The sequence below is a fragment of the Chlamydotis macqueenii genome, chromosome Z (genome assembly GCF_036417535.1).
Source record: "Chlamydotis macqueenii isolate bChlMac1 chromosome Z, bChlMac1.mat, whole genome shotgun sequence".
In the NCBI taxonomy this organism is placed as follows: Eukaryota; Metazoa; Chordata; class Aves; order Otidiformes; family Otididae; genus Chlamydotis; species Chlamydotis macqueenii.
The window spans coordinates 53627233-53648080 of NC_141593.1; the positions used below are offsets into that span (position 1 = coordinate 53627233).

At 37.4% G+C, this 20848-nt stretch overlaps 1 protein-coding gene across 1 annotated transcript in view; it reads right to left on the reverse strand.

Moving 5' to 3' along the window:
* Positions 1-3086: 3086 nt before the first annotated feature.
* The window catches only part of CHSY3 (chondroitin sulfate synthase 3), a 159598-nt gene continuing 141836 nt past the window's right edge, over positions 3087-20848 (reverse strand). Inside the window, exon 3 of the mRNA XM_086770595.1 lies at positions 3087-7106. Within this exon, the coding sequence (XP_086626721.1) occupies positions 5541-7106 (1566 nt within the window). The 3' untranslated portion in view covers positions 3087-5540. The remainder of the gene's footprint in view (positions 7107-20848) is intronic.

The following is a 20848-nucleotide window of genomic DNA, read 5'->3' on the forward strand; positions in this document are numbered from 1 at the left end:
TGGACGAATGTGTATAATAAGCATAGTTTCTTGTCCATATTACCTTATACAAGGGCAAGAGCAAGTCATGAAGGCTTCCCAAATAACCAATAATGAAAACGTTCATGATCTCAAGCACAAGGTTTTTTTTTTTTCATAATTCATTTTGTTCTATCCTTTTTTTAGATAAAATCACCTAAAGGCAATTTACTTGCTCTAAGCAAAAGTATTCGGCACTTACATTAGCTAGCATACATCTCTTTCAGGAATATCTTTACAGAGCTCATTGCATTGCTGGGGCCTCCTTTTTAAAAGGATGCCTTCAGTGGTTGTGCCCAGAAGTTGTGGCAGCATGTATATTTGACCTATGTACCTACCATCTCATTATGCCACACTAGAGTCCCTCTGAATCTGAGGATCAGTCTCTCACATGTTTAGGTAAGTCCAGTAAGTCCTGCCTGTATGAAGCTGGATGCTATGCCCATGGCTTTGCGGTCACTTAAAATCATTGCTAGACATGGCTGATATGTAAAGAATACTACCACACTGCAGGCAACCTATGCAGAGCTGAGGAGATCTTCCCACCAGCATGACAAAAGAAACAAAACCCAGCAGCCTACAGTATACAATACATCTTTTGATCTCTGCCTGCATGGTTAAGCTTTCCACTAATGCTAAATAAACACTGAATCAGCTTTTAATTTATCTTCAAAGTTCCTGTAAATGGCAAACACCTGTTGAATAATTAGGTGCCTAGAAAATAAGGATGTAAAATTACAGTTTGTATCACATAGTCCATATATGTGCTGGTTTACATATTAATAACCATTATTTATTTTATTTAAATTATGGAACTGATAAATATGCTTCTGTAACTCTAGATAAAATATTTGAAGGCAAAAAAACCCCAAACAAGCATAGAAAAAAAAAAAAAAAAGATTAAGAAAACCCCCAGATTCTGTTTGTTTTCCTAGACTTAAGCATTGGAAAGTTTTTCCATTTCCTTGCCTTGGTAGGATTCCAGTATGAAGGAGACCAGAGAAAGAGATGAAGTAATAATATTCAGCACACTCTGAACTTACAGTGACAGGCAAATGGAAACAATTTGAAGGAGGACTGGAAACGCATTCAGCAAAATATTCTAGCTCAGCAGTTTTATATGGCAGTGACATCATAAAACCCTAACAGAAATATCATGCTAGCTCAAAAAGTTTCAAGTGCTACAGTGATACATACTGCAAATAGGAAGACCCAAGGAAAAGAAAAATAGGAAGGAGAGACTGAGTCATGAAAAGCCAGCTCATTAATCAAGTGAATAAATACTGACAGAAGAAAATATAAAGAAAATTATTCTGAGAAACTAAAGAACTAAAAAATTGACTGATTGTACTTTATATGTTACTTGCAGACTTACGACAGTATAAACCTCAGTGATACTCAGTTATTGTAAATAAGACTTTCGTGACACATCTCATTGTGTCCAGGACCATAATCATCACTGCTACCCACACATCACGGCTGATTTTTGTGTGTATCTACTGTAGTCATTTTTCGTCTTCTTCTCATCTGATCCTGTTTTAAAAATAGAGCAGAAACACAAAACTTTTCTCCAGTCAGTGGCTCATCAATTCTTAGTTCATATTTTTTCCAAAAATTTTAACCAATTTCAAGTTGCAGGAAAATCAGATGTGGACTGCACACGTGTTTTGTTTGTATCTTAAAGCTAGAATTGTTCTTTGGAGCAAAATCTTCTGTGTGGTAAACTACACCTTAAGTAATCACTAGAATTACTTCTTAAGAAGCCAAAATAAGTTTAAATTGCTTATTTGTTCTATTTAAAGAAAGTGGTTGTTAACTTAAGCTCCTTGGAAGTCTCCACAGTTCCTCAGGAGCCACAGTACTGTCCTATGAGCCATTTTACCATAATTATAATTTTTGCAAGAGTCTTGAGGCACTGTTAAGCACATACTGGCAAAATGGCTACAAAAGACACTTCCGTGAACATCCTTGGGGTCTTTGGCGAGAGCAGAAGGTGCCTCTCTCTGTACTGCTTTTTGGGAAGACCATTTGGCACCCTTTTCCCCATATGTCCCATGATATGATCGGACTCTGAGTCATCCAGGCCCATCAGCCCCAGTGAGTGGAATGACTGCTGGTTTTGCCCTTTTCTTCACAATGCCCCTCAAGAGGAAACAGGGAAGAGGTGTGGGACCAAACTCCCTTTCCACCCAGGGACAGGGTGGCACAGGATCTGCAGAAGATACCCAGTGACCCCAACCCAGTGAAACCTCAGTTCAGCATCCTCCTTTCACTTCTCCCAAGCCCTGATTAAAATGGCCTTTTTGCTTCCCAAAGGCAGCTGGTGGCAGCAGGCACAGCTCTTCTCCTGCGTTGGCTTGTGCTGCCTGTTCGCAGCTCCAAGGAGAGGGACCTGGCAGCACTGGTGGCAGCAAGAAGGGGACTTGGGCAGAAGGCAACGACTCCCATGGCTGAGCCTCACACCTTCCCCTGGCTCTCTGCCTTCCTTCAGCTTGAGAACCAGTACCCTGATGCAGAGTATACTCAGCAAGTCTTAGGAAGCCCAACCTGATGTTCTCCCTTCATCCAGAAGATGCAAATGCTCTGTTAAATTAAGTACTGTGAATGAGAAAACATGATAGGGTGGGAGTGGCGTGAGTATTTCTGAGGCTTCCGTGTGGGTATTGCTGAGATTATTTTTAAGAAAGGCAGTGTGTGAAAAGCCGAAGTGCGAGCAGTTCGCAACCTAGTTTCAAGCAATAAAACCAGGGAAACTATTCCCAGGGGAAGGAAGTTTTGGAAAAATTGGTAAATATGTTCTATTGTGAATTCATTAGTTATGCATTTACAAAGGGGTATCATACACATAGAAATTTCATTTTACAATCAAGATTATGATTCAGACTAGACAAAAGCAAACCACTGATTAGCAGAGACATTCCCATCTTAATCTATACATCCATAACATTACTCTAACACTTTTGTGCTTTTTTTTTCTTTTAATATGATCTCCTTAGAAGGCATATTATTCCTTAAACAAACTAACACAAGTTCTCAAGTTATTTCAGGATAGTTATTTCAAAAGACAATGCAATATTTCATAATAAACATTTATAATCAGGATTTTAACAAAGTAATTCATCATATAAACAAATGAATCAGTCAGACACTAAATAAATATTTGTACTGGTAAATACTAGCATTTTGCTTATATCATGTAGGACCTGATCCTGCAAGCCCTCTGTTTACATCTTTATCCCCACTGAATGACTGGTTTCATTTCTCATTCTAATCTACTATTTTGCTTTGAGCTGAGCAAATACTTTCTGGTCATTAAGTTAAGTAATTGAAGTTAGCACTGGAATATATCCCAGCAGACAATTATTTCCTTAGATGTCTTTGTAAATAATTATTTCATGTTTATGAAATCATCACAAACATTTACCAACTGACATTCAGGTTTTGATATTTACAATCCGAGTTGCATCAGTTAGCCAAGATTGATCAAATAAACTGTACGTTCCTTGTTCTTGACTCTTTAATTGAACAAAGCATGACATTTGCACTCAATTTAAAGAGCTGTTCCCAAGAATTATTTCATAAGTAATACTGACTTTTATGTTCTCTAGACTTTTCAGCTAACAATACTGGGCTAGGAAGGCCAGAGTCTCCAGGAGAATAACAAGCCAGGAACTCTCCTTGGGGACGGCAGACAACCATGGATTATCTTCTACGTGTTCTTATCTACCACAATTACTGCCTTCTCCAAGGCAATGGGGATGGCCTTTTTTAAAGCATACAAAAAGCTATGGCCAGCCCTTCAATTCTGGGTTTACTCACTCCTTTTCAGGGATGCCTTTTTCCTTGCATGGTAAATCCAGAACAGAAAACCGCAGATAAGAGACATTAACTAACCTACACACCCTCCTGGTGCCTTAGGAAATTTATCAGGCTAGCTTCATACAAATAGATGTGTCAGTGAATTACAATTTCTTAGTTGTTTTTTGAAAGAAAACTCAGAAGGCATCAGTTTCAGATGAAAATGTGTTTAAGCATCTGAAAACTTAAATTAAAAAATTGCTTACCTTTCCTTGCCCAGCTCTATTTGAAATATAGCTTGAAATCAAGGGTACTGAGGTTATTAGATGTACCCGCTGTATTAATTTAAGTCTGGCTGAATTTTCATGGTTTCTTGGATGTCTTTGAGCTCCTACCACAGTATAACATGAAACGTTTCAAGCATGTGGCAAAAATAATGACAATGATTGTGACAAATTGCTGCTGGAACTGAAAAGAGGAACATATTTGGAAATGATTCTCTCTATATATCTATATATATAGGGATATACACATGCACACACACACACACATGCACATATATACCCCTATATAAACATTTCTCTGAAATTCAGAAAGTTATTTTATTATTTCTTATGTTGATATTATTTCTTATGTTGGAATTTACTCCATGAATCCAGAATACAACAACTTCAGGCTGTCCAGAGAGATAAATCTTAACACAGTCTTATAACCTCCGCTAATATAAATATAAAGGCAAGGAACTTTGACCAGCAATAGTAAATTTTAAACTTAAATAATTATTCTACAATTATTTTAATTTTAACAACAAATTGCTGAGTACCAATATTCATGGACAATGTAAAAAAAAAAAAAGATACAGCTTGAACTTATAGCACTCTGTATCAACTGCAGCTTTATGAAAAGAATGTAAAAGAAAATTATGTATTACAGACTCATTCTAAAAAAAGAAACAGCAACTTATACTACGCGTATCAAAAAAAGTATACTGTATGCCTGCATTTTTTCATAAATAACCATGTTAAGTCATAGTTTCTTCTTGCCTGCAAATGAAGGATGTTGGTTCGCAAATCTTCTGAAGTGTACATGAGCATTTGACTAAATCCTGTTCCTTGTGAAAATAAAGTTCATTTACACTTAGAGTGAACAACAATGAGGAGTTTGTTATTATAATAAGACATTTAAGGACCTTGGTAGCCAGTACCAGTTGTATTTGCAAGTAGCTCCTCAGCTTTTCTTTTTTTTAAAAAATAAAGGTACAATCATAGTTATTCATTTACTTTAAAAATTCTAAAGATGAAGAAAAGTAGCGTTTATACATATAAGTCCTCATATAAATTATAAAACTCAAGTTTATCTTATAGAGTTCCATCCCCAGAAGAAGCATAAAGCACTTTTGTGGTACCTTCACCAGTAAATATTTGTATCACATAAAATCTGAGAAATGCAACAAAGATGAAAGAGAACATTCTTCTGATGCAGTCTCTTGTAATGAATGGGATCATAATTGCTGTGACATGACTGAATTTCAAATAAATGTGAAGGAATTCACCTCACCAGTTCAGTAGGTATAAGGAACATCAGTGAACAGCAGACTCATCCTGTTTGAGGTCAACAGTCTTTGGAAGACAACGAGGAGGGAGTTTAAAACTACGGCAGCAAAATCAAATAATAATAACAATAATGAGGTAAACTCCCCTAAAAAGGCCAAATGGACTGAGATGTCAGGACAGAGTTCGATTGTACCTGACTCCTAAATGTTTCTGTAGCCAGAGCTCTGCAAGCTGCATGGAAGAGGCAAATGTACTTGCTTTGGACCCTAAGCACATTTTATATTGTTTCGGATCTAAATTGGGGTCACACTGAACTGGATGAAAAATATGGACAACTCCAACTTCTTGACTTCTGAAAGCCTTCAAGCCAGATGTTATCACTTTAGTAAAAAGATCTACATCCTCAAGTCCCCAGCCTTGAATTGAGGTATCAAATCCACCAGCAGTAAGTAGATCACTTTTGTAGATACAGGCAATCCCAAATCCATATTCCCTCCAAAATCCAGTTCTTTTTGTGAAAACAAAACTGGTGTCAGCTGGAACGTTGCCTCCATATATTACTTTTGGATCATATTGGCTAAAAATGATAGGGTAGTAAACTTGTTCTCCCTGAATAGTGTTATCTCTGCATCGCTGGAGGAAATCTGGCGTGAATACCAGATCAACATCACAAAACAGCAGCAAAGTGCCATTATCAAATTGAGACGAGGCCATTTCAAGACCTAAACCTCTAGAAAACTTTCCTGCCATCGGAATCAGGGTCATATCTGCCTTAGGATACTTAATGCTGTATTCTTTCATTAGCTCTATGTGTTTGCTGGAGTCTTGGCCTGACTCGGAACTGAAGAGAATTATTGCCAACTTTACATTCTGCCTGGGAATCAGACAAGTCTTCTCAAAGTTATCCATAAATCTTGAGAAAATGTCAAATCTTCCTGTGAGAGGGACAAGAATATGTATCTTCTTGTCACTGCGTCCCCCAATGTCTTTGATGCCTTGGAATGATGAGGAAAAAATCTTAAAAGAATTTGAAAGAAAAGAGAAAGATTGAGTGTCAGTGTTGGTATCCTCCAGCAGGCTTCTTACATCCAATTCCTCTGCTTCTTTGAAGAAAGGTTTGCTAAACAATTGCTGAAGGTAAGCGTGACGTCTCACTGGAACCGTAACTTTCCTTCCTTTGTGCCTTTTGTACAAAAGCAGTAAATCCAAGATGTACTCCACTCCATGCAGAGGGTCCACTCTGCGGTAGCCATACTGTATTTCCTTGAAATCAATAAGCCTTCCTCTAGATCTAGAGTTCTCATTTATCATTTCCATCACTTGCATCACAGTGTCATCCAGCGCAGCCCGCAGTATGCTGCTTAGGCTCTGCCGGGGTGGCTGGTTCTCCATCATTGAGTAAAGAAATTTTCCTGTCAGGAACTCCCACTCAATGACTTCATCCCTTTCACGTGGCTGGAAATTATTGAAAGACGGCATCACTCCCAATTGCTGATCTTCCTTATTCACTTCACTGTTACTGAGCTTGCTCATCAGGGCACTTTCTCTGTGGAGCTGGATGGTCCGATAGCGCAATTCGGAAATTTTGCGACTCAGCACGTAATTGTGCAGCCTGTATTGGTAGGCTGGTCTTTTGTTTGGATGAAGTGTTATGGCTGTGTGAATCTTGCTGTTGTGAAGATCTTGAATGTAACCCTTGCGGTTGTGTTCATAGTTTTCATGGAACAATTGTTGCATCTAGAAAGAGAGGAAGAGAGAGAAGAAAAAAGACATTAAGTGGAAACGCTTCTACCCACAAAAGCAACCACATTGGTACTGTTGTTCAATACTAATTCTTACAGATCATTGCTATTTTTAGGCACTAAACTTTAAAGTATTCAGTAGGAATTATTTAAACTGCTTTGGTCTCAGTTTCAGCACTGTCCACAGTAAGCAAATATTGTCCTCTAAGCAAACAGGAGGGCAGATATCTTGGTTTTATCTTTACTTCATCTAAGTACAAAACTAAACAAAACACTTAGCTGAAGGTCTGTAGATAGCATTTCTGAGTTCTTAGGTGCAGGCTGAATGGTGATATGCATGAAACAGTCAGTCTTCACCTACGTCTAAACCCTTATTAGCACAGATCATTCCTGCAAGGTTAGCAACACGGACGATGTTTCTTAAGAGGACCTTGGATTTACGTCTATGGAGCACAAAGCTGCTAGTATTTCCCACAGATAAACACAAATGGATAGTGCTACTTCACATTCAAAAATTGGATGGACTTCATTTCAACAAAACTATTTTTTTTCCATGCAGACAAAGAATTCAATGATTGAAATGTAACCATTGGAATATGTGTGTTGGCAGGGATACACATAGTAGAGTAAGTCAATTAAGCTATAGATTATGCTAGTGTAACTCACACTGTGTAATTTCCAATGTACTTCTGTGGCAAGAAATTACATTCTACATCTGTCAAATTAGTATATTGTAATATCTTCTAAATAGTGAAGAAAGATATTTTATGGCTGAACCACAGGTCTAGGATTTAAAGTATTTGGCCTTCATACCTTTCTGTGCTAACAGCTAAACTATGAGCAAATCATAAAACTTCCTCTGTCTCAGTTTACTCCCTAAAATAAAACTTAGCTCATTATTAATGTAACGTGATGATGAATATTTATTATTAAATGGGAAGTGATATGGAGGAGTAAAATATTAACATCATAAATACATTTAAGACCCGCTGCTCTTTGCTAAGCTAACATCTACTAACTCGAGAGAAAGAGATTTATTTCCCATAAGTAGCAGATAAAGGAGAAGAGGCTGCTCTTTTTCATCTGCAACAAACTGGTCTGTAATTAATAAATACGGAAACTGTGCTAATTAGAGAGAAAATGTTGTTCAAGGAGGTGTTGTAAGCTTGAGCTATAATCAGATTTTGAGATAGGTATTGAAGTTTGTCTTTTATACAATGAGGAAATCAAGAGAGGTGAGGTCCCACGACACAATGTCTCAGATGGAAAACATTTTGCTCATTTTACTGCAACTCTTTCTAGAACAGAGGTTTTGCTACTAGAAGTAATATTAAGCACAGGTCAATAAATATAAAATAACTCCTAACAATGCTAGAACCATGACAATTATTTACAATCCATTAGCATATATAAGAAATACACAGTCACATTTAGAAAAACATAATTTTAATACAAAATTTCTAGAATCTCCCTCGCACTCCATTCAGCCTCCAGATGACTCTACTTGAGCAAATACAGCTATTACTATTAGTCAGGCCAGCATTTTGAAGCTACGATCATATAACCTGGACAAAAGCAAGTCTACTTCTGAGAATGACCTTAAGCTGTCTTAAATTAGCCTTTAATAAAGCAGACACATCTGTTTTATTAAAGTGAGAGTGAGTGTGAAAAAACATGCATCGTTACAAATGATTCATATACTTCTTATTCACAGAATTCCTGCCTAAGCAGTTAAAACACACTTGTTTGGTCTTTGGAGGTGGGTATTTTGTCACATGAGATTAGATGAAGCAGGCACATGAGGGCTTGGGACATTTCCTTGCTATCAAAGAGAACAGGAACCAACAGCACTGGTACTAGTCAGCTCTTAACCAGCAGTGTTGGAAAAATTGAAATATGGGTTCCTTGAGGACAAGAGATGGACACTGACAGGACAGGCAGATTAGAGATTAGGGATTGAATCCCAGAGAAAAGTGCCTAGGAAAGGCTGGGTGAGGATATTTGATCTTTGTAAGATTCATTTTCCCTTCTTCCTCTCCAATTTACATTTTGAGTAATGAAAAAAGATCAGCTGATCAGATGAGATTTCCATCTCTCCTGTTACAAGCCACAATGGCTTCCCGGCCCCTTTTATTTAAAGCTGTCTCCTGTGCGCTCAGCAAGATGACTGTGCTTTCGTATTTTCCATTTTTTTCTGGGAAAATTGGAATCGATGATTTTCATGTTTAGAATGTCACATTAAAATTCCCTTATAGGAAAATAAAGAAAAATAAAATGTATAACATTGAAAACAAAAGAAAGAAGGGGAGGATATTTGGTTGCTGAATGGTATCTGCAGCCTTCCTCATAAACTCTGACATGCCACTCTTTTCTAAGTCCTCTAATAATAAAGAATCACTTGAGTTTTTCTTCAACCACAATGAAGAATGGTATTCTAATATAACCAAAACAACCATTAACTACCTTTACACACTTAACTTATGATACCTGAATTTTCATAGTAAGTTTTATTTAAAGTAGTATAATGTATTATATCCCAAAGATTTTTAACAGATGACAAACTATCACTGTAAAACTAAATGCTGTCCTATCATGCAAATTCTTCTTTAACCCTTGACTTATTACAAGGTCAGCTTCACAGTAGATTCATTAGCAGCACTCATTTAATGGGAATATTCTATTAACATAAATACTGCATTTTTATTACATTGCAGTTTCAGATGCCTTGATTTATTAGACGTGCTCCACTGAAGTCAGTGAGATGATGTACTCCATTATAGTAATGATTTTGCTTTTGATAATCAAAAACAGATTAACAGAAGTAATGAAAAAAAAATTGAATCAACTCAGTAATACAATATTATCACACATATACAAAACTGTACTAATCCATTTTAAACAATGTTACTGAAAACTTTTAATAGATCTGAATACAGAGAAAACAGTTCTGAACAAATACGATACTGAAATCATAAACTCTTCCTACAGGTGCCACACAGAAATTTGTTTTCAATATTGCAGGACAAAAACATCTTTTTACAACCCAAGTTACTAACATTTAGACAAAAGCAATTCACTACAATCCTAACTTTGCTTTGAAATTTCTAAGCAAGGTGGTTAAACCTACGAGGCAAAGGGAAAGATGATTAAGTTTCCTGGAGAATGGATCTGTGCGAGGGCCTGAATTGGCCAATGCAATCACAAATGATCTGGAAAAGGAGGTGATTTGGGAGGTAGCAAGATTTACTTAATCGAAATTAAAACTATTCAGCAGGGTAAAAGTAAACCTGCCTGCAAAAGTTCTCATGCTTTTGAATGGCTAGCTAATAAAATGGCAGATTAAACTCTGTGTGGACAAATGCAAAGCACATGTGAAGAAGGCAATCCTAATTATACCTGAAGAATGTCAGACTGTGTGCAAGCTGTTAGCACTCCGGAAAGAGAACCTAGTTACACAGTAGGCAATTCTGTACAAATGTCACATTGATGTTCAGTAGTGATGAAAGCAAAAGCAAATAGCACGAGGACAAGTCTAGAGCAAATCGGAAACATCATTATATGGCTGTGGCTGTAGTGCACCTGAATCCTGAAGGCTGTGGGCAGGTACCTTGTCAATATAATGATGCCCCATCTGAAATTGATAACTTGAGTAGAATGGTACTAACCAAGTCCACCAGATGATTACACACGTGGATGAACAGATGACATGGGCCAAAGGGAGTAATGCAAAGAGGGCCAATCCCAAGAGCTATAAAGTCAGTAGCACCATAAGGGAAATGGATAGAATAGTCAACATCTCTTCTCACATAAAGAACTATGACACATAAAATGATGCTCTCAAGATTCAAAAACAGAAAAGAAAATACCTTTTCTCAATGACACAACTTACTGGCACAGCAAGCTGCTTACAGTAAAATTTTGCGTGGCTTCAGAGAGTAAGTCAACAGTTTTGTGGAAGACTTTCATCATTGCTATGTTAAGCAAAAGGGTACACTTTCTGTACAATATTGCTGTACTGTAGATTCCTGGAGTCCCAGCTGAGGCTGTATCACAGCATGTCTTCATTGTCTTACACCCCTGCCTCAGCTTCTTCTACTGGTTACTGCAGAGAGAGGATATTTTGTTAAATGAACTATGAGTCTGACATGATACAACCACTTTACATTCAGTGAAAGCAGTGAATGGGAGAAGTTGTCTTCAATTCAATATGGAGGCATAAGATTTTATTTTTCCATATTGCATTGTTTTGTGACTTTCCTGAAGAGTTGCTGTCTTCTGAAAAATTCTTACAGCACAACTAATGCATGAGTTGGCAAGGACTTCTGCTTGCCTCTTTTTATGCCAGTTGAAATTAGAAGTTGGCAAGAAATGTGAATAATCTAATCGTGCTCTGAGGAATCTCTGAGCCGCAAGCAGGAATAAAAATTGAGATGAAACAAATTAGAATACAGGCATTATTATCATGACAGAGAAATACAGTAGTTAATATGTAAGCACAACGTATTTTGCATTGCAAGCTCTGAAACAATTGTAATCTCTGTGATTTACTGATGTACAACATATACACAGAAGCCCAAACCAACCTACCATCTTATTGCAAGACTATCACATATCGAAAGATTGAATGCAAATGGTGCTTTTAAAATTAACACAATTTTTCTTGGAGCATTGTTTAAAAACAATTTCTCCCCTTTAACAGAGGAGACATGGAACTTAATCCTCCATCCACTCTAGCTCTTCCTAATTCTACAGTAGCACTAAACTGTTGTCCATTTTATCTAAACTGGCCTTTTAATAAATTTAGAAATAAGATGAACAGGAACTATTCCTGGTCTTTCCTGCTCTTTAGAGTTTAGTTCTCCTAAAGATGAAGATTTATTCACTATTTCCAGTTACTTCAAGGGGCATTTAATCCCCTTGAAGGGGATTTTACATGTAAAATCTAATGTGTTCGAGTTGATACTGTTTGGCTGAACAGCAGCAATCTGAGTAATTTAATCAAAGGATGATTTAAAAAAAAAAAACAGGCAACTACAGGGACATTAGGATGTTCTCAGTAATGCGTACCATAATCAAATGCAACACTAAGCTATGGTGATCATAAGTTTCGGGACAAGAAAATAGATTTCAGCAAGTCATTTGATATGATGCTATGAGAAAAAACTGTCACCTGGAGAAAATAAAGACTGGAGTTATGAAATGTGTATGAACCGGATAACAAAGAAGCAGTAACCAGCTATGTTTAAATTAGGAACTCTTAGTTTGGGGGGGAAGTCATTACAGAAGCTTCTGAGGAACAATATCGTATCTACTGACACTGGCACAAAATCTGAGACACTGCTCACAACACAACGTTGACGATATCATTAAAAGATTAAAGAAGACACCCCACAAGAAGAGCCAGAGAATTTCAAGAAGCAACACTCTAGAAATTCAGTTGTTATAATAATACCACACATATAATCCTACACCCATGGCTTTCAGAGGCAGGTGACTGAATATCACAGGAAGGTTGACTTTTTACACTGGAAATAACTGACAAGTAAGGAGAACATAAGAATATTAGCAGACAGTAAGGTGACATTGAGAGATTACAAAACATCAGTGTGAATCCTCCACAGAAAATGAAAACAAGATTTGTGTTGCATCAATCAGAATATTTCTGAAAGACATAGGAAAGACAATTCTGAACCTGCATCTTTATCAAATGCGTGGGACCAAGTCAATATAAAAGAGATTCACCAGGATCAGAAACTATCCTATAAGAAGAGGTTAATGTTATTTGGGTTATTTAACCTTGCAAAATGAAGGATAATAATCATACTCTCTCTAAATACCTTAACTAAACAAAAGAGAGATAACAAAACCAAACTAGCCTTAGGTTTACCTGGGCAGGAAACTAAAGGAAAATTTCAAGTTGTCAGAGTAAGAAGGGTTTTGATCAGATTTTCAATACAAGTAATGCATACAATTTAATCAGGTTCTAAAAAAACTAGATTGCTTGTGAGCAAGGGAATCAATGACTCAAGAAATCCATTCAATTCTTCCTAATGATACAATACGTGGTTTTTAGTAAGAATTCATTACATATTATTAATTGGCTGTAGCCAACCTTCCTACAAACAGATATTACATTGAAAATACCTAACATCCTCTTTCTATTCACAGTCCTCAGCCAACAGCAGATCCTTATGTTTCCACTTAGTATAATGCCTAACAAACCAGCTTCACATCTGTAAAATTGTTACTGGCAATGTAATAATTTTGTAACACAAACATTTGTTTGAAGATTATAATGCATCTGAGTAACAATGTGTGAGGCATTTTACCACAAAAAAAACCCAAAAAAACAAACCAGGAAAAGGAGTCATGTTCACTATTCAAACTATTGAAGATTTAAATCTGCTGCTATGTTTATATTATGCCCACCATTTTAGGATATGATGGACCCAGAAACAACAGGGAAAACTGGAGTGTAATTATAATCTGAGAGTGATAGTAAAATGCCATGTATACAAGAGTTACATCTTGCTGTACATTGAAAGGCATATTCGCTAATTCTTCCTAGAGAAATACATTTGAGCCAACACAGCCACAGAAAAAAATGCTGAATACTATTCCATTTCACACATCATTAACAGACATATTAAATAACTTAAGCACCAGAATCAACAGTCTTCCTGCTGACACTGTCCCCAGGATGAACAAAAATTCATGTATTAATTCCAGCTCTGGTAGGCAGGGGTTAGTAGAGCAGAAAAATTACAAGTGCACACGGTAACTTCAATTAATAGTTTCTTTAGCATTAGGACCGTTCACTCAATAGAAGAAATCTAACTTCTTATTTGCAGATTAGCTAGGTATGATATGTAGTGATCAAAATAAAAAATAAGAGCTAATTTTTTAGACTCTATAAAAGTAGAACTGCGTATTAATTATTTATAATTCTTCTACTAGTCCCCACCTTAATGAGATTAATAAAGTTAACAGCAAACCCTTTTGGACCATCCCCCCCCCCCCCACCTCCTTTCTCACATTAGTCAAGCCATTGGACTGAAATCAGCTCAGCACACTGTATGTCAAGTAGAAAGAAAATCAGGACAAGCTAAGATAAAGCACTCATGGAACAGTGCTTCTCTGTTAATATTAGCAGACTTTTTTGACATCTCACCTCTTTATAGCTTTAAACTAAAAAACTCTACTCCAAATCCCCAACTTTTCCTGCAATGTAGGACAGACAAGAAGTCATAGTGTTTTGTGTATGATTCTAGCTACCCTCCTGCTATAAAGATACTTCACCAAGCACACAATCTAATAAAATCCAACAAATCTGTACAAGCAAAAAAAAAAACCCATATGTTAGACAAAGAATGGTATATACTTGAACTTTTGTAGTTCAAGCAGAGCTTGAACTTTTGCTACTATTTTTGTAGTAGCAAGCAGAGCTGCACACATGCAAGAAAACAGCAAAACATTTTACATTACTCTGTGCATTATTTAAGTGGAACAATTGTGGAAATTACTTCATTTCAGAAGTCAGCAGATTTAAGGAAACTATGCTGTCACCCTTCCAGCTTGCTGAGGTTTGGTCTGCCTGGTGTCACTAACCCCCTTCTTTTGCACAAGCCAGCCTTCAGGGTAGGAGCGCCACCAGAAATGGGGAAGGGGTGAGGGATTAACAAATTGGGAACAGTGCAACAGTGACCGTGAAAAACAGTTCCCCACTCACTGCCAATTTTCTTCCCATCAGCATGCAAAAGGGAAAAGGCTGGCTCAGAAGTTTTGATGATGATGAAGATCTGACTCACTTCCTATTCTGGATGAAAAAGGAGAAGTGATCACGGAGAAGATACAACTCATTTCCTTATCATAACTTCAGCTTTGTGTATTTCAGTGATCTCAGACTTTTGGTTGCTCCTCCACTCTTAAATCATTGAGAGAGCTCAGGAGAGAAAAACACATCCACACTGTCATGGAGCTACACGGGTTCCCAGTGAGACACTGGAAAGTGCACTGGGACCAGCCACATACTTAAAACGCGTCTTGGGAGGTAAGCATGCCCCTCTCCGGCATGTTCTCAGGCTCCCCCCAGGCAGGTAGAGGGGCAATCTACCCTCGTGCAACCCAAACCCTCCCACACCCTCAGGGCCATACTGCCAAAGTGGATCTCGCGCAGGTTCCTGCCATGCTGCAAAGGCTGCTGTAGCTCCCCATACAACCACCCTTCCCTGCGGCTCTGCCCCTCACTCACTGCTGGTGGCTGTTCCTCAGGTACTTTGTCTGAGAGCTCACTCAGAAACAGGGATTCTGATTTTATTCCTGCAGTAAAGAGGGATGCCTAGTTTTTGATAGCCAGTACCCCAGTGCAAGATTTAAGAGACTGCTGCCTTGTTTCTGAGTAAACTGTTCCACCTCTGTGAGAGAGGAGAGCTGATAACGGTTCACTACTTGTCAGTGAGCTCTAAAAAAGGATTCAGTTCTGGAAGAACTGTGTCAAAGGCACTGACTTTGACTAACTGTTTTTTTCTTGTCTGAGCTTGCTGACAGTTAACATTTATTCCCAAACAATTCTTTCTGGTTGGATTTTCCTAAAAACAAGGGATACTTTTAATAGCTTTGTATACAGCTCAGAGAATTTGAAGCTGTGTAGCATGTAGTATCCATATAAACAACTCAGGACATAGAGCTCTTTACACACTCTAGTATGTTCTGCAAATGTACAAAGGGGCATGGGACAGTATTTCACAGATACTTGGCTAGAGCTATGCCTAAAAAACCAGCCATAATGCATCCTTTCTGTTCTTCATTTGTAGAGACCAACTTTCTCATATGATGTGTTTGAAAGCCTTTCTCCATTCCGCCTCGTTTTATGCTAACCAACTGCAGTTAGGGGCAGGGCATTAACATTCTGTAATGGGCCTGAGGCTGTGCTGCCTGGCTGTGCTTCACGCCATTACTTCATCCCTAACATACAAGCTGAACAAGGACAGAAGCTCAGCATGTGATCTGCACTCCTGTCACATCACCTGACACGGGAAAGTAACTCCCTCCACTCACAACCCAGCCACCTGCAATGCATGAGATCTCTTCATTCTAAATGAAGAATGGGGAGATTACCTTCTGTGCCTCAATTTTACAGGGCAATGTTAAAAAAAAAAAATGTTTCTATAGTCTTTATGCTTCAAGTACTCTGAGTGTGTAATGTTAATACAGTGGGAGAGAGCAATTTTATACAGCAAGAGAAAGTAGCCCCCCCGCATGTCCCTGCCCCAGTAACTATAGTAGCTATAAATAGCATGAGGCTCCTTTCTCATGGAAAATCCTTAGACAGTAGTGTTATTTTACAAGGTACAGTCTGCTTAGTGGGCAATGTAAACTATGTGAACTACAACAGTCTGACACAAAGAGTTCCCTGGTATTTATGACTTCCCCCAGGAAATAAATCCAACTGAAGAATCCACATCTCTGTACCTTACTTAACATATTATCCACCTCAGAAAATGTACACCTTACACTGCTCTGCAGGAGCTCAAAAGGTCTTTCTCAACTGATTCAGTTGTAAGTATCCTTACTTTTGAAGTACTTCAGCAATTCAAATGTTGAAGAAAATACTGAGAAAAAGCCATTATAATTTCTGATTAATCTGAAAAAAAAAAAAAAAACAAACGAAAAAATCAAGTTTCAGGGCTGCAAACCCTGAAATCTAAGTTTTGAGGTAAATTGCTTCAAAGTAGAAATGCTTTTCTGGCTCACTAGTTCGTCATATTTCTGGTTAAATTAAAAGTCCTCAAAGAAAGCAATTATTTGTGTTTAATATTCACAGTATATTCATCATTATAGCCTACAAAAGAGAAATGCCCTGAGGGATTATGTATCAGTGCAGTCAATTATTGGGACACAAAAGGTTTTTCCTCATCTTGTTTGACTGGGTTTTAGGAGTCTTTAATAGTTATTACTGTTTGAGGCTTAAATTGGAGGTTAAAAATAAAGCTAAAATATTTTTCAAGCTATTTTTATTGCTTTTTACTCTCAGTTTCACCTAATGTTCTGCAGAATCCATTTTGATACAAAATACAGGAAAATCAAACAGACTTATGCTCCTCAAAATCCACAGTTATTTGGAAACAGCACTTCACTTTCCATAAATGTTAAAAGAAATAACATGATCATCTCTACTATATCTAAAGGATTTATCTATACAAGCCATGCACCAAAAAAGTTCTCCTTTTAAGCTTAGCATCACAATTATTTATTGACCACTAATTAATATAAACTGCCTTTGGACAGCAATAGGCATCTACCACATCACTCTGTAACCCCCAAACACTTACTTTCTGCAAAAATATGAGTTTGGGGAACTTGTTAAGTCATGTTAATCCAGTGCAACTTGATGCAACTTTGATCTTCAACGTTGAAGCTGATGCTACTTGAATAGCAAGGGACTGGACCAGATGATCTTAAAAGTCTCTTTAATTTAAATTTTTCTATGATCCTACAATTCTATATTAATAAGTATTCTGATATTATGAAACATAATTTGAAGAGGAATATGTGGCAGAAATTTCTACTGTACTATCAATATTAGGGAATCTGCACCTGGCATTCTCCAAAAATCCTTCACAAAAAATATAAGCTTTGGGAAACTGGAAACACTGACAATGCAGAGTATTTTTAATTTGTTAATACATGACGTATGTTATATGGCACATAGAAGCTTTTAAAGCCTTTAATTATTAGAAGAAACTTCAATAAATACTTGCATAACCAATTAAGTTCGGATTTATATTCTAGTACTATCAGATAATGTTGAAATTATGTATGAAGAACAGCATCCATAACTTCCATTAAGTAACACCATGAATTCTGTGTTTAAAAACTTCATCAATCAAGCAAATCAACTGTCTGAATATCTTACACATTTGTTTACATTAATGTCTAAACACCTACAACAAAAACCATGTAGGAAAACACTTGGCCTCAAATGTCTTTGCTTATTCACATTTAGCAATATTTCACAAAGCACTAGTTTAACTATTTCAATTTCCCAGTCCATTAGTCACATTTGAATAGATTTTCCACACAAAATAAAGAAAGGACAAGCATTATAAAGAGACATACATAACCGAAAAACTTAAAAGCTTAGCATAGGAGTGATATTTGGTTATAGCTTTAAAGACGGAAAACAAGAATTCAATCTTCAGCATCCATTTAAAATTACACTCAGTCAGGGAGCATCAGATAAAAACTCATTGCAATCTTTTATGCAGTGCTGCTCTAAGGATATAGGCAAGAATGTGAGATGGAGGTAATACACGTTTTTAAAACTAACTGGCATAAAAGGACAGCATAACCATGCTTCTAAGGGAAGAAAACTTTAAGAGACCTAAAAAGCTCCCTGGAAGCCTTTTGGCCATCTTAAACAGCTAACTAGTTTCCTTTCTTCAAGCTCAGTCCATGCTGTTTGGATTTCTGTCTTCTGGTAATAAACACAACATACTGAAAAATTCTGAGGTATCAAAATGGATAAAGGATGATGGAAATTGGCAAACTAGAAGAGAAACAGATCAGGGCATGTATGTACCTAAGACTTATGTGGAATAATAACATATCATTAACATAAAAACAAGGCAATCTCATAAAAATCAGCACTTATAGCAGAGCACTGACTTTCTGTTTAAAACTCTAAGGGCATTAAATTTATGTGATTTGCTTTGAAGCTTGTGTGTTTATTCCGACTGCCCTCAAAATCTGGCATCTTGCAAAAGCTGTTGGGTGAAGAACGCGTTCAGTTATGGGCATGCTGGAGCAGAGGAGTCCTGAGAGACAGCGTCCAGCAAGAAAAGAACAACTCACAACTTCCCCGATTCCGCTCCCACCCCAACCCCCAACCACCCCACCATAACAAAACTTTAAAATCTGGCAGAAGGTACAACCCCTTCTGCAAAAATTTGTCTAGATATGAGACCACAAATGTCATCCCACTTCATGTTATTTCAGTATATCTCGGCTTGACAGACAACACAAGCACTGCAGTGTGTTTAAGCACTCAGCTATTACTTACTTTATTTATATACATTTACACAGAAGTGGTTTGGGAGACTTAGGGTTATGACAAAGGGCTGCCCACAGCAGGAAATACTGCTGACTAGTAATCTTACCTTTCTTATACCTTTCTCACTGAAAAAAAACAAATTATATCATTACAGCAAGCCACTGAGCAAGTCCCACGCAGGGTGCCATATCCTTCTATCTGCATGAGGTAAGAGGAAATCTTTATTCTTCCACTTGTCTTTGGCCATGCTACAGGGTTTGCCTGTTGTGTCCAGGCCTTTTTTATACTTTTAGGCTCGTCTTTGGGGATGTAGGTGTGAATGCAGTGTTCGGCAAGATGTGATGCCTTATCGCCAAGACAAAGGAGATTTACAGAGCCCTTTTCTGCAGAAGTATGTCTAGGTTCCTCTCTTTGCTCACTAAGCTAGTGGTGGGGCTTTGTACTCCCATTATGCAGAGGTCTTGCCTGCCTGGGTGCAGAGTCTGTCCTCCCCAGGCAAGGGCAGGTGACCGAGTTTGGCACTGGGAGCAGAGCTCCAAAGATAACTGGAAATAAAACCTGCCTCCAGTCAGATTTTTCTAATGTTAGGAATAATAACTTTACAGAGGAAACATACAGTCACGCAGCTACAATAACAGAGGAATAATTTACAAATAATAGATAACAGAAATCAGACATTTCTCTTTTTTTACTAGGAGAAAGAAATAGAAAATCAGCAGATGTAAAAGGCAGAAAAGGAAAAAGTCTGTGTGTGACAAAGTACCTAGGGGAGTCAGGGCTTCTTAACATTACTCAGGCTCAGAACTTAGCATGAAGCTAAAAGGATTAAACATACAGATAAGAAGAACATCCAAGATGACATTATAAGGGACAACAGCAGTGAAAACCCTTGCTGCTCCAGGGCAAAAGCAATTTGGTAGCTTAATAATGGCCTATTGGAAGGTCTCAGTATGAGCTCACTGCAAAGATCAAGCCTACAGAATGCAATTTTAATAACTTCCCAGAGAAATGTAGTTAGTAAAAAAATGAGAATTTGAGCACTTTCACATATATCACATTAACATACAGGAAGCATGATTTTCAATAAACAAAACAATAAATATGGCCTGGTGAAAAAAAAAAAATTATCTTTTTCTTTAACTTGGTAAGCACATCTCTGGAACACTTAAATATATTGCAAAGTCACATTTTCAACTCTCACATTAAGTAAGAAAACAGAAGCATCAGCAGATCTGCCTAGCATGGACCAAGGCTCTCCATTCTATCTCTACTGATTAAATACTCCCTGCTTAAAATAAAGTTAAACACCAAATTTATTGCAACCTCTACAAAATTTGGGAATGACTGAAACCTGGTTCTGGTGGCTGGTAGACCTAAAACTGGATTCCCAAAAGTTACCACTGGAAAATTAAAAACTGAACTAGAGCACCCCGAAAGTCAGAATTCTCAGAAAGAAACACAGGCAAAAACAGTACAGTAAGACTTTCTGTTATACTTCTCCATTCGCTTGACATAAAAGCTGCTTAGCAGCCTGCATACTGATAGTCTGCATGATGGGCCAGATTTAATCTCTTTTTTATTTAATTTTCCTACACTCACACTACGTTGAGTCATTACTCAGCTGAGGAAGTGAAAGGTGTGATCTCCTTGTCAACCTAGTTTTCCCTTCTTGCTTTGTCAGTAAA